This window comes from Ambystoma mexicanum, chromosome 2p (genome assembly GCF_040938575.1).
Source record: "Ambystoma mexicanum isolate Mex_15411 chromosome 2p, UKY_AmexF1_1, whole genome shotgun sequence".
NCBI classification, from domain to species: domain Eukaryota; kingdom Metazoa; phylum Chordata; class Amphibia; order Caudata; family Ambystomatidae; genus Ambystoma; species Ambystoma mexicanum.
Window position 1 is genome coordinate 1,386,146,833 of NC_090923.1, and position 26,605 is coordinate 1,386,173,437.

The window sequence follows — 26,605 nt, forward strand, 5'->3', positions numbered from 1 at the left end:
CAAAATGCCCCAAACCAGAGTCAGGGACAGCAAAATCAACAACATGGAAATCGGAGTGGGGGGAAATAGAGGGAAGAGTGGAAATGTTTTCGATACACAGCCAAACACGTATTACAGCAATAGTAATGATTACACATCGGACGATGTGTTATTTCCCCAATAGGACAGCCCAGGACAGGGGTCGGAACCAGTGTCTATTCCCGTGAATCAGAGAGGACCCTACGTAGAAATGAGAGTCGGGAATGAGGAGCACCGCTTTCTTGTAAATACAGGAGCACAGAAGTGTTCAATAGACCATCACTTGGTTCCGAATATACCACTGTCAGGGCAAAAGAATATTTCCGTAGGGTTCGCAGGTACACCAGTCATAAACCCAGTGTCCAAACCAGTCCCAGTTACCATAGGACCATTTACCGAACATTGTCCTTTCCTTCTAACAGAAAATTGTGGAGAAAATTTGTTGGGATTAAATTTGTTGAAAAAACTAGGTTCTGTTATACATTGCACGGCAGACGGAGTGTTTCTAACGATATGGCCACACGATGCCCCTGTGTCAGAATTCATGTCCGAAGCGTTACCAGGGGAACTAAGTAAAGTACCAACCTGTATATGGGCAATGCATGACAACGATGTAGGATGTTTAAAGATAGAGCCAGTAAAGATTATTTTAAAAGAAGGTGTTACCCTACCGCAAATACCCCAATACAAAATTTCGGTTGAAGGTGAGAAAGGATTGAAGAGTATTGTTACCGATTTGGTGAAATTAGGGGTAATAGAGGAAATCACAGGCAGTAAATGCAACAGCCCGATTCTTCCGGTTTATAAAAAAGGAGGTAATGAGGTACCATACCGTTTTATAATTGATCTAAGTGCATTGAATAAGATAGTAGATCCGCAATTTCCTCTAGTGCCAGACGTCACTACAATATTGACAATGATACCTGTTTCAGCAGAATATTTTAGTGTAATAGATTTGAAAAACGCATTCTTTAGTATTCCAGTGGACAAGGACAGTAGATATTTGTTCGCGTTCACATTAGGACGACGATCATTTACATTTACGCGGATTCCGCAAGGTTATACGGAAAGTCCAAGTATTTACAGTAGAGCATTAAAAGAACAGCTAGACATGCTGGAATTACCCGTGGGTTGTGTACTTTTGCAATACATAGACGATTTATTGCTAGCTGCAGACACAGAGGAGATTTGTAAAGAAAGCACTGTATTACTACTGTCACACCTAGCGGCACATGGCCATAAAGCTAGTTTGAAGAAATTTCAGTATAATCGAAAGGAGGTGGCTTATTTGGGTTACCTACTTTCGAAAGAAGGGAGAAGGCTAACGCCAGAACGCATAGAAAGTATTTCTTGTATGCCTATTCCAAAGACACAAAAAGGAGTCAGAGCCATAATAGGCATGGCTTCATATTGCCGACAATGGATTGGTAATTTTGCGTTAATTGTGAAACCATTAGTGAATTTAACTAGAAAAGATGCGGTTATGCTTTTGCAGTGGGATGAGAAATGTCAGAGAGCATTTGATGGATTGAAAACTGCATTATGCTCGACTCCAGTTTTAGGTACGCCGAACTATGAGAACATTTTTAGACTATTTGTGTGTGAAAGTGAAGGATGTGCATTGGCGGTTTTGACACAGGAACAAGGTGGAAGAAATAGGCTGGGCGGCTATTTTTCTTCTGCGTTGGACCCTGTAGCGCGCGCACTACCACGATGTTTGCGACCTGTCGCGGCGGCTGCTGCGTCAGTGAAACAAACGGAAGGGATGGTATTGGGGCACACTTTAATTCTGATGGTGCCATATGCCATAGACGTTCTATTAAATATGACACAGACGCAACACCTCACCTCTGCTAGATTGACAAGATATGAGATTATCTTGTTCGCGCCCCATATCCAAATTATGAGGTGTAGCGCTTTGAATCCTGCAGAATTAATGCCACTAACCATAAAAGAAATTGGGAAGAATGAATCACCCCCCCACAATTGCTTAATGGTCACCGAGGAAGAAACCAAGGGAAGAGTTGATTTAAGTGATATTCCACAGAAAGAGCCGGATGGAGAGTTATTTTGCGACGGCTCATGTTTTAAATTACCAGATTGCACGACAACTGCCGCATACGCTATCACAACCCTAGAGAGTGTTGTAGAAAGTAAAAGAGTCCCCTATAATTCAGCACAAGCCGCGGAAATAATAGCAGTAACCAGAGCCTGTGAGATTTCTGAAAATTTGAATGTGAATATATATATACTGATAGTCAGTACGCGTTTTGGAGTGGTTCAGAACTTTGGTGGACACTGGGCTGAGAGAGGGTTTCTGACATCACATGGTGCCAGAATTCAACATGCCCTTTGATTGTACGATTGCTGTCTGCACTCACGTTTCCAAAGCGCCTAGCAATAGTGAAATACGAGGCACATAAAAAAGTAACATGCAAAATAGGAGAGGGAAATGCGTTTGCAGACAGAATTGCGAAACAAACTGCCACTGATTTGAATACCAGGATGATGACGGTTCAGACAGAGGAAGTGCCCTGTATGATAGAAGATGGAGTTGCGACTGCCAAAGAAATGCAGGCCGAGGCTACGGCCGATGAAATACAGGGATGGGCAGAGGGATCTGCTGAGTTGGATTTGGAGGGTTTTTGGGTGGACAAGGGAACTAGAAACTGGATGTTGCCAAATTCGTATGTGACTGCAATGGTCACTATGGCCCACAGCCCTACGCACATCTGTGCAAAGAAAATGATACAGCACCTTTCTACAGTATGTCAGAATGTAAACATAAAAAAGAATGCAGAGAGGTTGGTGCAGAACTGTATCACGTGTTTACAACACAATGTAGGGAAGGGAACAGTGACTCCAACAGGCAGTTTTGGCCTGCCCTCCATGCCGTTTGAGGTAGTTTATTTTTATTTCATAGAGATGGAGAGGTGCCAAAACGTAAAATACGTCTTGGTGGTAATCTGTGCATTCAGTAAGTGGGTGGAGGCATATCCTTTAAAAGATTGCACCGCAATAAGTACGGCAAAAGTAATGTTGAAGGAGTATTTTTCCAGATTTAGCTTGCCCCGGGTCCTATGGTCTGATAATGGACCGCATTTTGTGGGTGCAGTGGTATTACAGATATGTGCTGATCTCCAGATTGATAAGAGATTCCATAGTTCAAGGCATCCGAGTTCTGCCGGTCTTGTGGAGAGGCACAACAGGATTCTTAAATCAAATATTAGCAAGATTTGTGCGGGAAGCAAGTTGAGTTGGGTGGATGCATTACCAATAGCACTATTATACATGCGTACGTCTGTACAGGCTAAAACTGGGCTCTCCCCGTACGAAATCGTAATGGGGAGGCCGGCAAATGTTTGGTGCGCACCTCAGCCAAAACGACTTAGTGAGATAGAACATCCTGTGCTTAGTACTTATTGTGGCCTTTTAATGCAGAAATTGTGTTTGATTCATCAGCAGGTGCAGGAGGCATTACCAGTACGGTATACCGGTCCGGAGCACACGCTGGAGCCAGGAGACTGGGTGCTGCTTTGAAAGAAAGTCATCATTAGCACCTAGGTGGCGCGGGCCCCATAAAGTACTTTTGGCAACGCAGACGGCAATACGGGTGGATGGAAGGAAGTCATGGATCCATGCCACCCATGGCAAAAAGATTCCAACTGCACTGAAAGTCTTGCCTGATACTGATGACCGGAAAGAGACAGCGGTCCCAGAAACAAAAGAAACTGTTGCCAGTGAGCAGCCACCTAATCTGCCAAAACGAGCCGTGAAACTCGAAACAAAGCCTGAGACGATTGCCAAAAAAGGGGAAGGGCAAAGAGTGCCCCAACGTTGCCCAGCAGAATCAACATCACTGCTGACCGACGTGAAATCTGCCTTGCAGATACCAGCAAAACCAAATCGTGTACCCCTTTGGCACCCACCAGCACGCCAAAAAACAGATCTGCATCATTGGCGCGGCGCACACCAGCACCTGCAGTAGCGCCACAGGCTGACTTCAAGCCTGAATCTGAAAGTGCACTGAGGAAGAATACTCTTCCTCAGTGGTCGAACGTCCATCACCTCCCTCAATTTAGAGCAGAGGCAGTTTGCTGTGGAAGTCTGTCTACTGTGTTCATTGCTACAAGGTTTAAAAACCCATTTTGGCCGCGGAGCGGCCGCGGAGAGCTGCGAGGAGGTGCAGTCTGGCAGTCCGGCTACTGGCGCACTGTCCACTGCGTAACGACTATGCCTATCAACCCAAAAGAGGATTAAAACAAAGTGCCTAAATCGCACACACAGAACAGACAAAAGTACTGGCCTCTATCCTATCGACTTTGCCCGATCACTACTAACTCACCTCCTAAGAAAAAAACATCTAAAGTATTGGTGACTGTGGCATCATGGAGGATATCATTGGGGCTAATAAGCCTCGGCCAAATTAATACGAAGAAAAGGGCCGCGTGTTAAGGAGCGGCGTACAAAAAACAAAAGAATCAGCGTCGAGTGAAAATAAAAAAAAAAAAAATCACCAAACAAAGCAACAGAGACCGCAAACTTAGGTAACAGCACAGCCTCTCCTCTTATACCCCCCCTCAGGTCCCCTCACCAATATGAGCCACCTTGGAGAGAAGAAGTTGATCTTGAGCTGGGATGCGTCGGATGTGAGCGGCCGCTGATCTTGGAGGGGTGTGGGCTCCGGAGTGGGTGTCCGCCGTCTCGGTCTCCATGGGGTGAGGCCGGCGATGAAGGAGGTGAAGGATTCCTAGAGAGACCGAGGTTGGCTCCGCCGTCGCCCGTTCTTGATGGGCTGGGCTCAGTCAAGGGGGCCAGCGGTGGTCGAGCGAGAGATCGCGATGAGAAGGGAGAGGAGGCAAGAGGAAATGAGGCGGATCCGGCACATGTGGTTCTAGGGCTGAGCGCAGAGCTCTTGGGGAGCGGAGCCCGTGGGCCCGCCACCGCGCAGGAGGAGGAGACATCCGACGAGGCTGCAACGAAAGAGCACAAGTACACAGACATGGGCGTGGAGCCTGCACGGGTGGTTTCAGGGCTGAGCGCGGAGCTGTTGGGGAACGGAGCTCGCGGGCCCGAAACCGTGCGGGCTGAGGAGACGCCCTCTGGTGGCGCACTGAAGGAGTGTAAAGATACGAACAAACTCAACGGGCCATACACAAAAGATTATAAAGGACTCAAGAGAGCTCACAGACAATAAAGCGACAAAGATAAACAAGAGGCTCGTTCTAAATGATATACAAATATGCAAAAGTGAGGTCCATCCAGTGACATTGCGATCCGACTTACCCAGCCCGGAATGGAATCAATCAGAGTGTAGAGACACTAGCTGTCAAAACATCACTCTATCATACTCGGAGGAACAAGAAATGGGAGATATGGAAGAATTAAATATTCTGAGGGAACACAACTGGGCTAAAACACATACCTACTCGCATTCAGAAACTCAAGAAGAGGAGCCTCACAAAACAGAAATAAAACACCTATTTGAGGACAACAGGAAAGAAAATGAAGTACAAACATTTCCTGACAATAAAGAAAACGAATTTCTAATGGATCAACAAACAAAAAGACAAGGAGCCAATAAATACAATCCAACTAATTCATCGACTCTGAATAACAGACTACCACCAAAACTACAAATGAAAAAAACGGGAAAATCAACACTCCCGTATAACAACCCGATCGGAGGATTCTTTGAAAAATTAGGGAAGCCTCCTATAGTAAATCGTTTTGAACTTTCCGATTTAGAAATTCTGGCAGGAATCCCACCATCCCCTCAAAGAAACAAAATATTCTCATCAAAGTTAGAAAAGTCATCAGAGGGGGGAGTTTTACAATCGCATATACGTTGGCATCCAAGCCAACTCCCCTCACGTCAAAAGCCAGAAACAATTAAAATTGGTACAGATAGTGGAACTAAAGAGAACAGACCACAGGTTTTTGAGGAAGATAAGAAAAATTCAACATTGCAAACAGTAATATCAGAAAAGGACAAAGAAAATAAACAAGAAGGCAAACCAAACTCCGACCAGATGGGAGAAAACAAAAGGACAGAGAAAAAATAAAGATAACAAATAACGAAAATGAAAATCCGGTGCTTACACAACCAGCTAATTCAGGGGAAAATAACATTGAGATTGTACTCAATGAAAATAAAATCGAAAAAGAGGAAAAAAAAGCAGACAGCTCTACAAAGCCAAAACCAACCCAGCTGTGCAACCAAGAAGAAATAAAACTGGCAGAGGCAATATTGAATTACAAAAAAATGCTAAAACACAGAGAGAATACCCTGGGCTGGAACCACCCGCCGCTACACAAAAAACGAGATGTCTCGGCAGATGCCATACGATTCCTGTTTCCCACGCCACACAAAGCGAAATTGGAAAGTGAAACCCCATTGAAAAAAGAAAAAAACTCACCCGTCAATAAGGTGGACATTTTACCTGTTATGTCAGTTGTGACCATCGCGCACTGGCACCTTTCGGGAAATTATACGAAACAATAAATGAGACATTAAAAGACCATACTTCATTATTAGCAGCTTGCAGTATGAAGCTAACACACTTGGAAGGATACATAACAGCCTTAGAGGCATGGAAGGCATCCTCAAAGGAGCAAGGCACCATGACGGACAAAATGGAGGTGTTCCAGTTTAAAAAAAAAGCAGTATCCTCTAGTTCTCAAACTGACCAGATTGAAAATAAGAAAAATGGTTACGAAGATGAACAAACAGAAATCACAGCAAAAATAAACTGGAGACCGACTAAAACCAAAGAGAAAAAAGAAACGAACCTAAAGAAAATTGAAAAAGACTTAAAAGAGGAATACAAAGAAAACCAGTCGATGAGGGACCCAAATGAGAATGACCATCAATCTCAAAGAAAGAAGACCACAAAAAATAGCTCATGCCAAAAAGTAAAACTAAGTGCAAAAGGACCAACTGCAGAGGATAAACAATGCATAGAAAAAATGTAAACTTATGCATGTCCAAGTGGATAGCTGGGACTGACCGAAAAACTAAAATTGCAGAAAGTGAACTAAAAGAAACAAACACGAAATCAACACATAAACATGTGGAGGAGAGTTCGCTTGATTTGGCAGACCTAAGTACATATTCGATCGAAAACTCAGAGTCGGAAATACCCCGCCCAAGTGGAAAGAAAAGAAAGGTGCCCTTTGTGGAAGATACTTCCCCAAGAACAGATCCAAGAGTTACAAATAAGCCGACACAATCAAAGGCATCTGGAAAAGAGAAATATAAAACAGATGACCTAAGATATAGAAGAAGTCGGATAACTCCAGAAAGGAAAACGCTGTTCCGATTGGCTAACACAAAGATAAACAAAACCAAATACGAAAGTGATAAGGATCGCCCTACACAGACTAAAAAGGAAAAACATGAGGACGAAAGGGCTGATAACACACCGAATAGTGGAACCCGTCATAAACAATACTCTCAACACAATCAAAATGCAAGACAAAATAAAACAGAAACATCCTCACATAGAAAAAGTGCAGAAACACCAGAAAACCGATTCGAAAGAAGAGAAAAAACTAGCTCAGGTGACAGACACTCAGAAAGAAAAACCAGAATAAACAGAAGACCATTGGACTACTCCATACAGTTAAACCCCACTCGGACATCAACAATTTTCACTCACAAAAGTAACTCATCACGTACCTTGAAATTAGAAAAAAGTGACAAAAATGGGGAAAGGATCTTACTAAATAGAAAAGCAACTATGAGGCTACTACAAAAAGTGCACATAGGAGATCAAATTAAAAGTGTGGATTTAAACATAGTGGAGTTTGCACACAAAGCCCGGACAGACAGCATCTTCCTGCATATTACATCTTATACAGTGAAAAAACTCCTGTTATCTGTGGCAGGAGACCTAGTCAAAAGAGGGTATACCTTAAGAGAAACTACAGCAGACGAAAGAGGGCATAGAAGAGACGATCTGCACAATGCAAGAGTAAAACGCAGATATGAGACAAATGAAAAAGAAACAAGAAAAACCTCCCAGATAACACCTATAACTGAAAGACGATCTAGAACAAAGAGAAAATTCAATCTAACATTTGAAGAAGATGAGCGAAAAGAATCAAGAGGATATTCGTAAATCACGAGAAACATTAGATCAAAGTGGTTCAAAGAAGAAAAATGACAAGGAAAGAGCAAAGACCAGAGAAAACTCTCTTTCCCAAGATAGCTGGACGAAAAATGACAAGAAATCACAAAGACCATCTCCAAGAAAGCCTAAAGGTCCGCTTCTTACACAGATCACCAGAGAACAAGAAAAACGCACCACCTATGGAAATGTCTCAACGCAGATGCAGACGAAAAAGACAGAAAAGAACCTTAATAAATGGGCATGGATCCCTTCGCCGTTGACAATATATGTGAGGAAATAGCAACCAAATCGTCCCTCTGACAACTTAGATGGAGAGACGTTAAAAGAGCATCAGGCGGCTGAAGAACCAGACCAAAACATCATTATTGGCTCGTGGAACACAAGAGGCCACATCCACCTGACTTATTCAGGAGATGTGAACCTTGGCCTATTTGACCCGATACGTTTACAGGAGACCTGGTTACTATCTCAGCCGAGCCTGGTTGGCTTTGAATTATTACTCTCTCCGGCACAAAAAGGAGAAAGTGGACGTCCTACCTCAGGCCTGTTGACAGCTGTAAAAAGCGGTTGTGCTCTCAGAATAGTTCACAACCTGATATCTCTGACAATTCAGGCAACACTGTTAGAATGGAATAAAGAAGAGTCTACGCAAAAAAAACTCAAGCAGGACCTTATCCTACTACTAAACGTCTATTGGAATCCGACGGTGACAAAGACCAAGAGTTTCATAAATAACGTGGAGAAAATTCTAACAGATGCAACTGAGAGGTACGACATGGACCACACCTTGATATGTGGCGACCTAAATGCCACCTGCCCTGCATTTGAGATGGAAAGGACAACTCATAACATGGGCAATGCACAATCAATAGCAAGAGGTGTAGCATGGACAAAACTGATGGAATCGTGGGATCTGTACAACCTAAATTCCCTAGAATCGGCCGAATCCAGAATTCCAACATGGGAAAGTGCTGGCAGAAGAAGCACAATTGATTATATCTTTGCCTCAAAAGAGCTATATCTCTCAACCAGAAGTTTCAAGGTAGTGAAAACCACGGCGAGTGACCACAATCTACTAACTGCAATGTGGCCAGCAAAAAAAAGGATGCCGGTGATAATGCCAAAAAACCTGGAACTAAACCAACAAGGAAATCGATTGAAAATTACAACAGAAAGCATAATTTCTATCACGGCAGCTTATAATGGACAAAAAACCTCAAACGCTTCAAAAGAAAATCTGGATTACAGCCCTCTTTTGATCCCTTATCTACACCCACAACGCATACGAGCAGATGACAAAACACATTTACATGTTTACAATGAAGAACTGAGGTTAAAGAAATCAAATCTAAGAAAGGCTACTCGGCTTGCACGAACAAACCCAACACAGACAAACGTAGACTTGGCATCCAAAACTAAAAGACTGTACAAATCGTGGATACAATCGACACGCTGGAAATTATATCAAGTGGACGCAGAGAACATGCTGAGAGCAGTCTGTAAAAAAAAACTCAAGATTTTTGGGCAATCATAAAACACAAAACCTCGCCTACGGACACAAGAACTATAAACAGTGTTGCAGAAAAAAATGGAGAACATTATACTGACCTATACAAAGATCCTATCCCAGAAGAAGCAACAGCGACTACCCAAGATGACGCAACCTGGATAGTATGCTCAGAGGAGGATATTTTGACAAAGATTAAGAATTTGAACAACTCCCGTGCCCCTGGCCCAGACGGCATCTCCAACGCCCACTTGAAACAGAATGCAGAAATTTGGGCTCCAATAATATCAGAAATCTTCAGAAGATCAAGGCTTTCGAAAAACCATCCCTGATACGTGGAAGACAGCAAACATGGTCCCAATTTATAAAAAGGGCCCAGGGCACGATCCGAGAAATTACAGGCCGATTGCACTATTAGACGTGCTCGGCAAACCTTTCGGATCCCTGTTGTTGGATGAATTTCAGATATGGCAAAAAGAAGCAAAAACAACTGACCCCTTCCAATCAGGATTTGAAAAGAACTTGGGAACGTCAGTAAACATTATGCTGATCAGTATATTAAAATCAAAAGTCTTTGAGGGGCATCCATCAATATTCATTGCTTCAATTGATTTGGTCCAAGCTTTTGACCGCGTGAATAGGAATAAACTGTGGAGAAAACTGGAGAAACAAAAATGTCCACCATCCATTCTTGATCCAGTGAAAGCGCTATACAGTGAAACGTTGATTAAAATCCGGCTCAACGAAGTAGGTTGGATGTCTGAAAACATAAAAACGGCCAGAGGTGTGAAACAAGGCTGCCCTCTGGCGCCGGCGCTGTACAAGGCCTACATGGCCGACATAGCAGATTCTGTGACACTCGATCATTTCCACCACAAATAGGTGATTCAAAGGTGATAAGACTGCTCTATGCAGATGACATTCTACTGCTTGACCAAACAGCAATTGGACTCCAGAGACAAATAGACAGTTTCACAGCCTACTTGAAAAAAAACGACCTAGAACTTAATACATCAAAAACAAAAATCCTGATCTTAGAAGAACCAACAAGACCAAAAAAAAGATCGCAATGGTTCGCAAATTCTGAGAAACTGGAAACAGCTAAAAGCTGTACTTACTTAGGGGTGAAACTCTCGTCCAGTAAAATCGATAAAATGATGCAAGAACATCTCATAACCAAAACAAAAACCTTAGCAGCACAGGCAATATCGTTGGATAGAAAATGTGGGAAATTTTCAATTCTTCCTTTAATAAACTTCTACAGAGCAAAGGTCTGTCCAACTCTGACCTATGGAGCAGAAGCTATGTTAGATCTGCCGAAGACTCTATGGGCTAAACTTGAAGGTACATTTTGGCGTAGAGTGCTACGACTTCCAAACTCCACTCCCGTTGCAATTATCCGACGTGAACTGAGCCTTCAATCATTGGAATCCGTGGTGACGAGAAACAGCCTATTATTGCTGGGTAAAATCATAAGGCACCCTAGACCAAAAATTCTGGAGATCATACTCCAAGAGATGAGGAGCGAAAAAAACCCAATGTTAACAAGTGGGTACAGCAGACTGTTGGAACAGGTGGCTAAAATCGGATGTTCTGAATGGGATATAGAAAGGATCCCTGGAAAAATAAAGAGAAAACTTAAAATACAAGACTGGATTGAGACTTTAGACAAAGCAGAAGATCTCCCAACTTCCACACATCACATAATGAACACCCAAAAAATAGATGAGGTCAGAAACTACTTAAAAAAGTTTCCAGACAAACGATTGAGAACAACTTTTTTGAGAGCAAGGCTGAATTTACTGAAAACCAATGAGATTCTTTTTCGAAGAAAACAGTCGACTACTAAAAACTGTCGATATTGTGAGATGATTGGAAACAAAACATTACGCCATCTCCACCTTCATTGTTCAGGAACAAAAAAGCTGCGAACTATCTATCTTAATCCACTCAGAGCTCGGCACCTAACGGCAAACGAAGAAACTTGGTGGAACATGCTAATGTGTGGCAATTCCACATCTTTGACTGTGGCAACAGCAAACTTTTTGAAAAAATTGAAGCTAGAGGGAAAAAACCAATAAAAGAAAGCTCCAAACTTTGTAACAAACAGAAAACTACACAACAGTCACAACGAGAAACAACAAATAAAGACAGGAAAAATCAGGACAGAATTTGTAAAAATTGTAATACAATTAAACAAAAAAAAAAAAAAAAAAACAAAAGTGCACCGGCACTGTTCACGGATCATACGATACCAAGATCAAGGCGATATAACCTGCGGCCTCGGAAGACAAAGTGATCCACATTCTTTTTTTTTTGGCGTTTATGTCAACCTGTGGTTCAGCTCATGGACGGAGAAGGAACCAGGGGTGTAGAGGAGAGAAGCATGAGAATTGTGCAAATCGGACAATTCAAGACTCGCGGCTCCTCGGTGCGATCGTAAAAAGTACATGTGTCGGAACCAGAGCGGACAAGCTGGGCGCACATGGTACTATGGCAAGTGAGATCATTGATTAACAGTACATGTGTCTGGAACCAGAGCGGACAAGCTGGGCGCACATGATACTGAGGCGATAACTGATCAAAGGTCCTCTGAGCAGTATAAGAAGGGACAAGTGATCTCGCCTAAAAAGGAATAATCGAATCCAGGCTAAAAAGAACAGGCAAAACTGAACTGTGAGAATTCCACTGAACTTATAGACATCAGAGCAAGCGCGACGAAGAGAGATATCCACAACGAACTGTGATAAGGAAGAAGAAAGACGACGAGAAACATGCCGGGACCGGTTCTAGCCTCCTCCTGCACCGCAACCGCTGAGAATGAGTCAGTTATAAAGACTATACGTTTAAGGAAAACGCATGGTAAAACAAATTGTATACCAGCACTAACGATAATAATGTGCTTTATGAGCGTGGTAGCACCAATATCGACAGCCCTAATATTATGGTGGGTAGAAACAATACACCCATTAGAAATGTTTTTACCAATAATTAATATATCCACTACTGAAAGCCCGGTTCAGGTGATCACTTATACCCTACCCCCAATGGAAGAAAAACACAGAAGGTTTTGGAAATAACACCTTACTACTGATAATGAACATAACACATGCAATCCTGAAGAAAACAAACTGCTGGGTATGTGCCCATTTACCACAGCATGCCAGAAAAGGAATAGGGTGGTATGTGCAGCCATTACCATTAAGTTCTGCATGTAGTGCATCTTTAGGTGCAATGTTCTATGGGAAGTGGAATGAGAGTAATACGGGTCAGTTAGACAGAACCAACATGAATGAGTTTGAGGAGATAATAATGAAGCCTGTGGGTTGTTCCATTTTCCATAAAACACAAGTAATAGCCCCAGAGCCCACGAGGAAAAGTACACGGAAGATAACATGACAAAATAGACGAGATAGATTGTCCCCGCCAGAAAAAACATCTGTAATGACGTTTCATGTAAGAACAGAAGGGGACAAAGATGCAATTCCCCCATCTTACACAGTGAATTATAGCCCAAGAACTGTCCCTTTTTGTCTAAAAAAGAAAGGCTCTTTTTCAGTCGGAACATATACTGGTTGTATGAATACAGTGGTACTAAAATGGGAAATAGAACCAGTATACGTAGGTGATCCAGTTTATTTTATATGTGGAGAGAAGGCATACCCTTGGTTGCCCAGAAACTGGGGAGGTACTTGTTACCTAGGGCTACTGTTCCCAGGAGTATTCCTCTTAGAAACAGCAGCCATGGCCAGATTATCCAGAACTAGAGTCAAAAGGACTGACAAAGGTGTTTTAATAGCAACTGATGTAGCGAAATCTTTCATTCCATTCTTATGACAGATAGTGAACTCTTATAATATAATGCAACTGTCCAGAATCCTAAAGAATACAATAAACACAACAACAGATATATTATTTAACATGACGTTGGAAGAAAGAGGAAACAGGTTAATGACGCTGCAAAATAGAATGGCTCTCGATGTGCTCCTGGTTGATCGTGGGGGAATTTGCAAAATAGTGGGATCAGCATGTTGCGTTTATGTCGATGACTATTCCCCCACGATCTTTGAAGCAATAAAGAAAATGCACATTCTAAGCTCTAAACTCCCCACGGGAGAAGGGAGCTGGGGAATAGGATCTTGGTTTTGGGGAATACTACGATCTTGGGGATGGAAGTTGATCTCAATATTAGTAGTGGTGTTCGGAATATTCCTAACGTGCTGTTGTTGTATACATTGTTTACCCATAGTTTGCGCAGAGGTAACAGAGATGTACGGAAGGATGCATGCATATGATAACAAAGAAAAAACAACCTCATGATCGAACTAGCCCAGACCCAAATGAGATGAGAGCAGTGAAAGAGTTGATGGCAATAGATATTGATGAAGACAATGATGTCCACGATAGCATGCAAGACTCAGACATAACTACTTCAGATTCATCACCACTAGAGGAGGTTTCAATAAATAGATGAGACGTTTGGCATACGGCCAAAGGAGGGTTTGTCAGTCTAGAAATACGGATACCTCTACTTTGAGACCGCAAACACATTTTGGTGGCCGTGGACCAACCGTCTCATGCACGATACAACAGAATATAGGTTTTCGAGTTTGCCAATGAACGGCCATTTTGATGCAACTAGAATCGCCCTTTTGTTTTCTAACCATTGCTCATTGCTTTCTGTTCCTATTGATTCGCAGTATATTTTCCGCTTACACTGCTCGACTGTGGAACATTGTTGTCTGTATGTGAAAAGGACAAGGCCGCAGGGCCGTGAGGATAACAAGAGTTCGCTGAAACACAAACGTAGGCAGCGCCAGGAAGAATGCCCGGCTCCCTCCCGAATGTAGCCTTGAAGCAGAGCTGCAGGGCATTTAATCATTTCACAGCTGCCAGCCAGTCTCGTTATATGGTAGAATATGTTAGAATAATACCGCTAAAGGCTTGAATTATGCTGTTCTAACGGCCCCCCTTTGCTGAGCCCGCTAGAGCATGTCGGCTCCCAGGACGCGAATAGCACCTGATAGATAGCAAGGTCCGGAATGCAACCCCCCCCCCCATATGTAGTTCACTTCCAAGAACAGAAGCGGCATGTTCTATTAAATAACCAAAAGATGCCTTCTATGCAAGAATATGCAAGTGCGGCTTGTGTGCATGATGTCCTGTTGCTCAGTGGCGGTTTGTGTGCATGATGTCTTGTTGCTCAGTGGTGGCTTGTGTGCATGATGTCTTGTTGCTCAGTGGCGGCTTGTGTGCATGATGTCTTGTTGCTCAGTGGCGGCTTGTGTGCATGATGTCTTGTTGCTCAGTGGCGGCTTGTGGGCATGATGTCTTGTTGCTCAGTGGTGAGCCACAGGGGTCCTTGATGGGCCAGCTAGGGCAGCAGGATTCAAAATTGCTGGGAGCCATTTAGCTCCTGCTTCTGGCCTAATAGAGCATGATTCGCTTGAAAAGACGAGTTACCAGGAGCTACATTTGGCTTCCCCGAGCCAACTGGCACTTTATAAACATGCATATGTCACACTACCTTTAAGTGTTGCAGAATGGTAATAAGAAGAATAAAAGCACATGTAAACATGATGGGGCTCATTACGAGTATGGCGGTGCGGGGAAAAATTGGCAGTGAGAGAATTAACGCCACTTTTCCTGCTCCACTAAACTACGAGTAAAGGCTCTGGCGTATGGGATTTACCTCCAGTGTCCTGGTGGAGGTAAAACCACCACTTTCCACCACAAATCGGCACAAACAGTAAAATTACCACATTGGTAATTCCGCCAGCAGTAATTTCAACAAAAATGGCCCATAGAGTCCAATGGGCTCTCAAAAAATGGGAATTAACTCTGCCCCTTGGTCCAGCGGTAATTACGCCAGACCAAGTGGCAGTAACAGTAATTCCATTGGGCGATATTCCAGCGGATTTACAGCCAAAATACTGCCCAACTCGTAATGAGCCCCATTGGGGAATGATATAAAATGGGCTCGTTCCAGTTTCCCTACTGGTAGCTCCTTCCTAGTGGGGAATGCCAGACGGCCAGGAGCCGGCTGTAGCTCCAATTCATCAAATCTCAATTCCAAAGCCTGTGGCATTATGGCAGGATCTCAGAATGTCTCGCTCATTCCATAGAGGTCATCTCGTGGACGCGGGGTTTAGATCGTGTGAAAAGGGAATCAAGTGTCAAAGAATAGAGATTTTGGCGGGACAGCGAAGTGTGATGGTGCATGAAGAAAAACGAAGAGGGAATGCATGAGGTGGTCACTTATCCACTTGCGTTTGTGGGATAGAATAGACATTGACATAAATGTTGCCCTGCGGTGGCAGTATATTTACAGGAGTAAGTAAGCGTATAGTACTGAGAAGACGATGTTCAAATAAAGACACTCTAAAGAGAAATGGGTTCGGGCTCATGGTAGTGTGACCAGATTTAAAAAGTAAAAAACTGGGACAGGGCAACTAACATAAAAGTAGGACTAACTCTTAAAAGTGGCTGTCAAGGCAATACACTTCAGTAGCGTTTGGAGGAGAAGGGGGTTTAAGTGTTACTGTTCAAATAAACACAGGTTATAATCAATTTATACAAACTAACACCATCTTAAGTTGTAAAATGCAGCATTTCTTCTGTGCGAGCTGTGCCTGCCAGCTATGAAGACCTACTACCAAAAACCGGGACCGGTGTAGTTTCCAATGGGAGCCTAATCTTCAGAAAGGGGGACAGAGCAGCCAAAAACGGCGACACTCCTGGTAAAACTGGGATGTCTGGTCACCCTATCTCATGGAGCGGGCGGAGGAGGGTGTGTGGGGTGGCCTCTCTCCCTCCTGGAAACGTTTGAATGGTTTCAGGCGGGAGGCTTTGGTTTCCCAGGTTGGTAAAGAAATAAAAGGTCTTGTTTTTCAAGCAAGCTATCTGAACAGCTGAACAAAGGTCAGTGCAACACGTGGAGGGAGAGAGGAGAGATAGTAGCCTAAGACCCCTCATGGTGAAGGGGTGACGGATGTAGATGCTGGGGTTTAATCTTGGGCACAAGCCACTATTAAGAGTTGGGGCAGGTAGGCGTACACTGGTCTAAAGAGACGATACAGCAGAATGCTTCTTTTATGGCAAGGGGTAAACGACTACAAAGGATGTAATAGATAAAAGGAGGCCCAGTGGCATTAGATCAGGCCCGGGCAGTTGGATTCATGTTGAGCATTTAATTTTTGAACTTTAAGTATAAACTGGGCTATCTGGAAGAGGGGAAGTATAATTTGCTTAAGGAAATTATGGAGAGGGTTTGTGAGGCGATAGTCCAACTCCAGTCCTTGAGGGCCGGATCCATGTCAGGTTTTCAGGATATCCCGCATTAATATTTATGAGATACATTTGGATACTATGATAGAGCAATACTTTTTGGAAGAGGCACAACCAATTCACAGGTGAGTAAATTAACCTTATATATACTTTTCAGAATGGCACAACACACATTCAAGGTAAGTAAGAACTTTTGTAACTGCTCACTCTCAGCGTTACAGTTACCAACTAACTCTTTCACAAGTAAGTGCTTTTCAATACTTGTACTTTTCAAGACAGAATCCTTTTACTTATCCATTCCTTCCCTAGTCTATTGCAGGAGTTCACTCATATGCAGACGAGGGACCCTAGTGGTCTAGGTGCCAGCTGTAGGCAAGGCGAGATAGGGTCCTGTTGCAGGCAACAGAGTTCCTGTGGAAGACTGTTCAAACAAGTAATTAGTTCACTTTAAAGTTGGTTAGGGTCCAGGGACTTCTGGGAAGACACCCTAGGAGGATTACAGCAGGGGCCTGGGTGCGCTGGATGAGAGGACTCCCAATCACAAGAACAACCTAAAGCTTTACAGAAATCACAAAGGCTTAAGGTAAGTAAGTACCCCAGCCCGCACAGTACCTTAGCACGGAAGAAGAGTTCCAGCAGGCAGACTTCAGGATCTGCAGCCAAAAACCTGGTTGTTGAATTCCTTTATCATGAAGATTTAAGACAGGACAATGGAAGGGTTTTTGTAGCAGGGTTCACGGGGAAGGCTCTGGGCAAGAGGTTCTTCACATGGTTTATTCAGCACAGAAGAAGAGGTGGCAGCTGGGGAAACGTCAGGATCTGCAGCCAAAAAACCTGGTCACTGAATTCCCTGTCATGAAGACTGATGATAGGACTGAAGACAGGACACTGGAAGGGCTTCTGCAGCAGGGTTCAATGGGGAAGTGTCTGGATATGGCTCTGTGGTTTTGGCGCCCTTTTCAGTAGCCATAAGAAGACTAAATATCGCCGGTCGGATTCTTGTCATTTCCAAGGTCCAGCACGAGGGTGAAGGGACCTTTAAGACTCGACTCACGTCTCTGGAGGGCCAGCAGGTTGCCAGCAAAGTTTCAGCTTGATTTGGAATTCGGAACACCAAGCACAGCACAATGGCTTGAGGTCTCGGGGTATTGGAGCAGTGCAGCCACGCAAGGTTGTAGCATGACATGGGATTGCTCACAATGCAGGTCCTCTTAAGTTTTGTGGATCCCACCAGGCTCTGGGTCAGGGTCATCATTTTTGGAGTCCCCAGGTCATTTGGAAGGAAGGGTAACAACAGGCTCTGGTTACACAGCAGGGTCTACAGTCGCTGGAAATCATCTCAGCCGCAATGTCTTCCTCTTCGGATTCAGGTCCAGTGGGCAACTACCTCTCCAGCTTCCAGGATCTGACTTTAATCAGGAACCCAGCGAATCGAACAGACGTGAAACATTCAAACTTGGGTGGTTGGTAGTCCTTTCAGGACAGCCAGGCTCCCAGTTTGAACTGGATTCTCACAAGCAGGCTGGAAGACAAAAGTGGTGCAAAGGTTTGGAGTCCTCTCTCGCTTCTTGCCTTCACAGATACTGTGGAGCCGGGGCGGGCTTGACTGAGATCTCCCACCGAAGATAGAAATCACACAAAGGACCTTCCTGCCCTGGAGGGCAGGGGATAATCCAAGAAAGGACAAGGAATGCTAAAATGGCAGAAAAAGAAGACAGGGGGGCCATTTTGGTAAAATTAGCATCCATGGGTGCCTTTACCAGGGCTCTGGAAACAGCCTGCGGTAAAGGTGCACCAAATTAGTAAAAAGGTTCACTGCCACCAGCCATTAAAGATAAGCTTGTCCCTGTAACAACATTGTTACAGTGCTAGTGAGAAAGGGGATACATTGTGTCTTCCCAGGACTCCACATAAGGTGGGGTGTGCCATAGAAAGTTAAAGGGGAGCCCCAAGGGCAACCATGCAACAATCAAAAGGTATATACCAAAAGTTGTCAAAGAGGATAACATTAAAAGGACGCCATGTAGAGTCTTAAAAATGACACCCACAAAAAGAGTAAAAGATTGTGCGAGTGTGGAATAAGGTTCCCACTCACTGAGGTTATATGGAAAAATAATTCACTAGTAAAGCAAAAAGTTTTGGGGTTCTCAGAAGTGAGGTACATTTTGCACCAAGGTTAAAATCTTACCGAACACCAGGTCTAAACATTTTTTAAAGTGTATTTATCTGCAACAACCACTTGCACTTATCTGACCCAGACACACTCTTCGGTATCGATGATCGAAAGGCCCCCCTCGCCACTTACAGAGTCTTATGAGTTTTCATGTGCGGCCTCAGCTGCACCCCGAGGGCCTGGAACCGGTCGATCATCCTCTGGGCATTCCTCTGCACAACCTTCACGTCCACCGTGAAGGCCGGGGTGGGCAGCTTCGTCAAGGTCTGGCCGGCCCACATCGTCCAATGTTAGGCCCTAGTGGGAAAGAAGACAGACAGAAGCCTAATCAACATCGGAGGAACAAGGCTGAACAAGAGGGCCCGACTCAAGCCTGTTATGAGCGGCGAGCTGGGGCGTCCTGAATCCATCGCCCATGAATTGAGCAAACTTAGTCATGACCAGGGGTGGCCTGAGAACCAAAAGAGGCCCTGGAAATAATGTTCAAAGTGGCCCCATATTACATATTTTCAGCAAACCCAACCCTTCTCCTATGAGAAAATGGTGAAATACTGCACAAAAGAGGCCCAAGGTGCAGAGGCCCACCAGTCCAGAGTTGCCTATAGGCCAGACCATGTTCTCTGCTTTTATTAGAATTAGAACCCACAACAGGGAGCCAGCCAATCAGCAAGCTTGGATCATGGACTGTTTTAGCTGGTGCAAGCTGGCGGATTGTCTGCAGTGTCTTACTCTCAGCCCAAACAACAGCTCTCCTTAAAAAAAAAATAATAAAAATAAAAAAAACTCCCCAAAAAAAAAAAGAAACATGAAAACATGCCTCACTTTCTGGCTAATCGTAATGAAGATGGTAAAAAGACTGGATAAATACAGGTGCAGCAAGAAAGGGGAAACATGGCAACAGGTATGTTTTATCTGTTTAACGTTTATTAGCACCAGCCCTCATGATTTTCCGAGAGCCAACTTCACAAATGTATTTGTGGGGCCCAGGTAGGGACGTGAAACCTCCAAAACTGGAAGGGGGGGCCAGGAGGTCTCCTGTTTTATGAGCGCCCAGGAAATTTGCTCCAGCCAATCATCTGTGCATGATCGCGTGCTTTATTAACAGATGCAAGTCCATATGCAAAGCTGGCGCCTTATCCACCGATGCCCTATTTTTTGGCCTTTCCTTTGACCCCGCTGCTGACCCTCTTAAACCGCCGCCCACCTTTCCAAAACGCAACCCTGTGCAGTTCTAGTCTTCAATATCTGTCTCCCTGTCTTCTGCTGGCACCTCAAGGCCCATGCCATGGAAATAGAAGTGGTATTCCGCTCAGATCCCCGGCTTCTATTTGCATGGCAGCCAGGGATGGTTGGTTGTCAAGTCAGAATACCCTAACCCCTATGTTCAAGCTGTGTATTTAAAACAGGCTCAAAACGTGAAGGAATTCTCGCTAGTGGGGATAAATATATCCTGGCGAGTGAATATGAGGCAAAAGACACATTTTATGAATTCAATCACAAAGGTGATGGATGAGGCGATTTGTGAAGTGGGAGAGGTGAAGTGAAGATCTTGGTTGTGGGGGATTTGAATATCAGGTTGATGGCTAAAGGGGGAAGTGTCCTGGTTAAAAGTCAGTGGAATGAAAGTGCGAGGCAATGGATGATGAGTATGAAGCCTAGGCAGATGCATATGGTCAATGGGCAAACTGAAGGGGACATTCCGGGTCGCCCAACGTGGTGAAGTGGAAGCAGGGTGTCATGTATTGATTATTGTTTCGTCTCAGAGAATTTGAAGGAAAAGATTTGTTATTAGACCTCAGAAGATGAGTGACCACGATTTGTTAGACATCTGTCTTAGATGGGAAGGGGAGAGGGTGAAGCGAGAGAAGTTGAGTGAGTGATGTGGTCTTGGGGGAATTGTGGCATTCGCCTATGCTTAAAAGCACAAGAGGTAAAAAGGATTGATGAATGACTCAGGATTCAGTTAAGGGAAGACCCTACTAATATTAACTATAGAGGTCTCCTAAAAGAATGTTCCAGACCGATGGGTAGGGGTCAAAAGACCCAATGGTCACAACAGCATGTTTATGATTTGGAATTAGTAAAGAGACGAAAAGGCCTGAGAACGGCTGTGAAATTGATTAGAGGGGATGCTAAACCCGGTAAATCGGAAAGGATCAGGAAACTCCGGCAAGTGTACAAAAATTGGTGTAGGAGCTCAAGATCTCTGAGGGCCCAAAAGGATGCTGAATGCACCTTGCGTGCAGTGTGTGAGAAAAATTCAAAAAGCACCTGGGAGTTGATTAATAATGGTGGTGTGTTTAGGGAGGTTAATATGTTAGCCATGGTAGCAGAGAGAGATTGGATTAAACATTACCAAACTCTATACACCGATCCTGGAGGAGATCTGAGTGAGAACAAGGAGTGAATGTGCCCAGGTGGATTTACTTATTTGACGAACATGATGCAAGTTCAATGATCGGTAATTTGAGTGCCTCGAGAGCGGCCGGACCCGATGGCATCTCAGAGCAAGATTTGAAAAAAAAGAAAGATATTTGGTGCAAAATCCTTGTGATCATGTTCAAGCAAATTATGAAAAATAAGACGATAACCCCCCCCCCCCCCGTCATGGAGAGAGGCATTGATTGTGCCTATCTTTAAAAAGGGCGATAGGGCGGATCCTAGAAATTACCGCCCTTTCGCCCTTTTGGATTCTATTGGTAAGTTATTTGCCTCTGCACTCTTGCAGGACCTGAGAATGTGGGCTGTGAAGGCGGGGATCCTAGACCCAAGACTAACAGGGTTTGTAAGGGGAGTGGGCACGCCCCGCAATCTCTTTATAATCAACTTTTTAAAGGCAGAAAGACTAGATGCGGGTTCTAAACTGTTCTTGGCATTTATGGACCATGAACAGGCCTTTGACGGGGTCATCAGGGGGCGCCTTTCGGCTAAACTCAGAGCATGGGGATGTCCAGGAGACTTAGTGGATGCCATAGAGGCCCTATATACGGGTACCTCTGTACAGATTAGGTTGTCTAAGAAGGGAACATTAACTAATAAAATCCTTGCATTTAGGGGGCTAAAGCAGGGATGTGCCTTAGCCCCGTTGCTTTTTTGCCTGTATGTGGTGGATCTAGCATCTTCTCAGATAGCGGTACGTGCTTTCCCGCCTTAAATCAATGGACGTGTGGTTCCCTGGATTCTATTTGCTGACGATCTAGTTTTTCTGGATCTTACCCCTATTGCACTTCAGCGCCGTCTGATGGCCTTCGAAGCTTACCTAAATAAATATGGCATGAAGATCAATGCAAAAAAAATAAATAAAATTCTTGCCATTGGAAAGGCAGGAAAAGTAAGAAGGGCAACGTATGCGTGGAAAGTTGGAGGCTCCACTCTAGAAAGGGTTGAATCAATAGTATACTTTGTAGTTACATTAAGTAAGAATCAAAACGTCTCGGCCCAATTGACCTATTTCTGGTCAAGAATGATCTCTATGGTAAATCAGTGTAGAGTGTTTCAGTGTCGAAATGGGAAATTCACCCTCATACCTATAACAACCTTTTATAAGCAAAAGGTTGCACAGAACTCACCTATGGGGCTGAGGCGGTACTTTGGCTATCTTGTGATTGCTGGAAAAAAAATGGAGGGCCACTTTTGGCGTAAGGTAATAAATCTCCCCGATAGTCTGACTGCGTGTGTAATAAGGTTGGAACTAAGGTTACAATCATTAGAATGGATGGTGGCATGGAAAATCGTGTCCTTATACAGGAAATGTTTCCTGTCGGAGGACATGAAGCCCTTTGAGATTTTGGCTCTAGACAAAGGCCTGGTAAAGGGGCCGTTAGAAAGGTGGAGGATGACGGTGGAAACATTTTTGTAAAATAAGGTGGTGCAGATAAAAGACTCTTCTGCACAATCATATAGCGGTTAAGAAGAAACTGCTGATTAGTGACTGGGCCTCTATGGTTGAGCAATGTAATGATATGAATTCGAGAAAATTGGTGAGGGTGGATCCGGGAATGGTTAATGTATTGCCAATGTATTTGAAGAAATTTCCCCCGCCAAAATACTGGGACATCCTGCTCAGATGTCGCCTAAATATTTTAAAGACCAGAGAAGTACAATGCAGAAGGAAAATGCCTGGGGTGGATACGGCAGCTTGTCGGTACTGCAGATCGTCTCTTTCAATTGAGACCCTGCAGCATTTAATAATGCATTGTGATGCCCTATCGGAGATTAGGTCCTTCTTCTTAGAGGAATTTAGTCATCTGGGAAAAACCTTGACTAAAAGTGAATGGTGGGAATGGGTGCTGATCGGAGATCAGGCTAGGTTGATCATTGCTGTTATGAAAATGTTGGCCACAGTTCTGTTCATACATGAAGATCCGTGAAGGTCGAGGATTATAGATGAATTGGAGGATGTGAGATTTTATGAGGGAAATTTAACTAAGTGAATGTTAAAGGTTTTAGTTGACATGTGTGTTTTTTAACTGTATGATTAACCTGTAACCAATAAAACATTTAAATTTAAAAAAAAATATTTGCCTGGCAGCCATATTTCTTTTTTTCACATGAACTGAATACATGCATCGAGAACTTGAACTGTACAAACCTTTTCCTCCGTTATCACACCCGTAGCATCCTGGGCATTTGCCCCAGGATGTAAATAGCCATAATACCTTGTTCTTGGATGCGGGCCATTACCAGTTAGTATGGACCTCATAAGGTTGCATTATTGCTTGAATGAAGCACTGTATTCCCTCCCTCACTCAATGCATACTCTCTTTCTTGGGCACTTTTTAGACAATACAGTGCCAAGGCTGAAACACTGCCATGCACCCCATGTCACACAAACACTGAACTGAAACCCTACCCCGAGATTATAAAATCAGTGGCTGTAAGATATGAAAATATCACCGCATTATCATCATTATCCCACTGTCCAGCACCGTCACCACATAGTTTGGGACTGGAGATATATATATTTACCAGTCCTAGAATATTTTGGGTTTGCAACGAGAGCTGCTTGCAATTAAAGTATTTAAAAGTAATGCATACACACTGCAAAGTAAGCACTACTGCAAAATAAAATGTACATTCATAATGTCAAATATGTGTTATCTAAATCACGCTCTACTAGGCGTTTTATTTGCAAACGTGTCTTTCGCCGCTGCGTTGTCCATTTTTTCAAACATTGTGCTCTCAATTGAAAGTAGAACTAGAGACAATGGCCGCATTATAATTTACTTAAACTGCTCTTACCCATTAGTAACAGCAACTGTCGCTTAGAGCCTCAGGGTGACCCGGACATTTGGAAACAACAAATATATATATTTTTATGGTGAGGTACAACGTTCACTAGTCAACTTAAAAAAGGACCTGGGGATTATTTTTAACAGAGTACAAGAATGCGCCCCTTAAATAAACAAACTATGTTTCCAAAAAGTCTTGACACCTCTTTTTGCTATCACCTATAAGGTCAAGGACCCCTATTTTAGGGGCCAACCCACTGCAGGGACTGTCAGTACCAAGCAACCGGAGAGACACTCTACAACTACGTATGGAAATGACCACACTAAGAGTCAATTTTATAAATATAGACTCTCTAAAATAATTTTTATGAATTTTTTTAAAAATTAATTCATAAAACCAATATGCAAAAAATTCATGTTATCATTATTAAACACATATTAGAAAAAGAATGAAAAACCTACATATACACAAAACCTACTGTGTATTTAGAAAGATAAATAAACACCACTATGAGCTAGCTTTACAATCACAAACATCAAATTAAACGTGTTGGGAGACGAGGTACAACGTTCATTCATCGTCTGTTTTCTTTCCGCAGAGTTTTTGCCAAGAAATATAATAAATATATGGGGTGGGTAAGGGCATACATATAAAGGGGTAGTGGGAGGATAGAGTAAATAAAAGAGAAGGGGGTTTTGAGGGGTAACTCCCCAAATAAAACGAACATTCAATTATTTTTTCAGTGACAACATTTAGGCAGAAAACTGGCTGTGTTAATGGACTGGAGGTCCATTGTAATGCATCGTGTTGTCACTTACTGGCCCCTCTGGCTTCACTGATGACTGAGGTGAGAGAGTTGTTTGGGAGTCTATGTATTGTTCCTTGGGTGAGGAATGCATTGTAACCAGGCAGGAGCAGACACCTGGACCAGATACTTACTTTCCAGCTGGCCGTCGGTTGGGGGGCGGCACCTAGACTGAAATAGTACAAATCCTGATACCAGTGATACCGCACCTTTCCCGATTTATCATTTCAACTAATTACATTTCGCTGCATTTTGTTCTGCAAAAAGATAGATATAGATGGTGGGTTTGTTATATAGAAAGGAGGGGTTGTGTGGGGTCTCCCCCTGCTTTTTGCAGTAAAACCAAGCCCAAAAAAAAAGTACAAAATAATTTGGCTAAAGATTTGAGAAGAACCCTCATAGAGCCATACCAGAGTCAGGAAATCCAGATTTCATCTAAACCCCAGATGGGGAGAATCTGATGTCATACTGTGACTGTGTGGCACACAAACATTTTGTCAATTGGATACTTTGTGATTTGCCGTCCCAACCACATTCTCTTTTAGTACAAACCACCTACCTGCCCAGTCATAAAAGATCTGCTTGAAGCTGCACCAACCAGGCAAGCTTAGCCCAAACGTTTGGCAAGGAACCAGTGCAGTCCACTATAGTTTACACCCCGAATCCCAGTTTGCCATGTTAGGCCTTACACTGAGGGTCAATTCTAAAAGAGGAGAATTGAATTGGTCTGCAACAAGCACTGGTGTGAGAAGCATTAGACCCACAAAGAATGTGGTGCAAGGAATGCTGGGCCTGCAAAGAGAGCTGGAGGAGCGACGCGAGACCCCGAGAAGGCATCCAGTCACTAAACTCTCGGAAATGTAGTTTAAGTGCCCACTGAAGAGTCTGAAAAAAGCTCTGCAAGATTAAGAAGGCGTTGTGATGAATGTGATGGCGTAATCACTTCTTCTCCTGGGGCAGCCTCTTCCGCTGTGGCCAGGGGACAGCAGCCGCTATCTGATCCTGACCTTGGGGGTGGCTACATGAGGAAGGACCACACTGGAGAAGGCGACCCTTGGGGGGAGGACAGAGCGTCGGACAAAGTTGCATACCACCCATTCCCTTTCAGGGATGTTGCATACTTTCCTCAGATTTCAGACACAGGATATATTTTTGCTTTGGACATCTTGACAAAGGACAGACCCATTTGTTTGGGTTGATGTTGGGAAACCCTCTTAGAATAGGGAAAGAAAGGCATTTTCCAACCCCTTTTATCATTTAATAAACGTTTATAGCTAGAACATAAATCCTATGTTTCCGTGTCTCATTCCTGTCTCGTCACAGAGTCAATACAGTGAATTCTGAGAAACGTAATTAAAGTACTAAGGTGTCTGCTGGGAAGACTGAAATGTCTGCCAACTACAGCCACAAAGAGCACAGGAGGTGAGATGCTGGTGATTAAGAAGGCA

At 43.6% G+C, this 26,605-nt stretch overlaps 1 protein-coding gene across 1 annotated transcript in view; it reads right to left on the minus strand.

The window, feature by feature from the left end:
- The window catches only part of LOC138567523 (D-serine dehydratase-like), a 516,199-nt gene that overhangs the window by 460,915 nt on the left and 28,679 nt on the right, over positions 1–26,605 (minus strand). The window contains exon 2 of the mRNA XM_069645796.1: positions 19,253–19,417. Within this exon, the coding sequence (XP_069501897.1) occupies positions 19,253–19,401 (149 nt within the window). The 5' untranslated portion in view covers positions 19,402–19,417. The remainder of the gene's footprint in view (positions 1–19,252; positions 19,418–26,605) is intronic.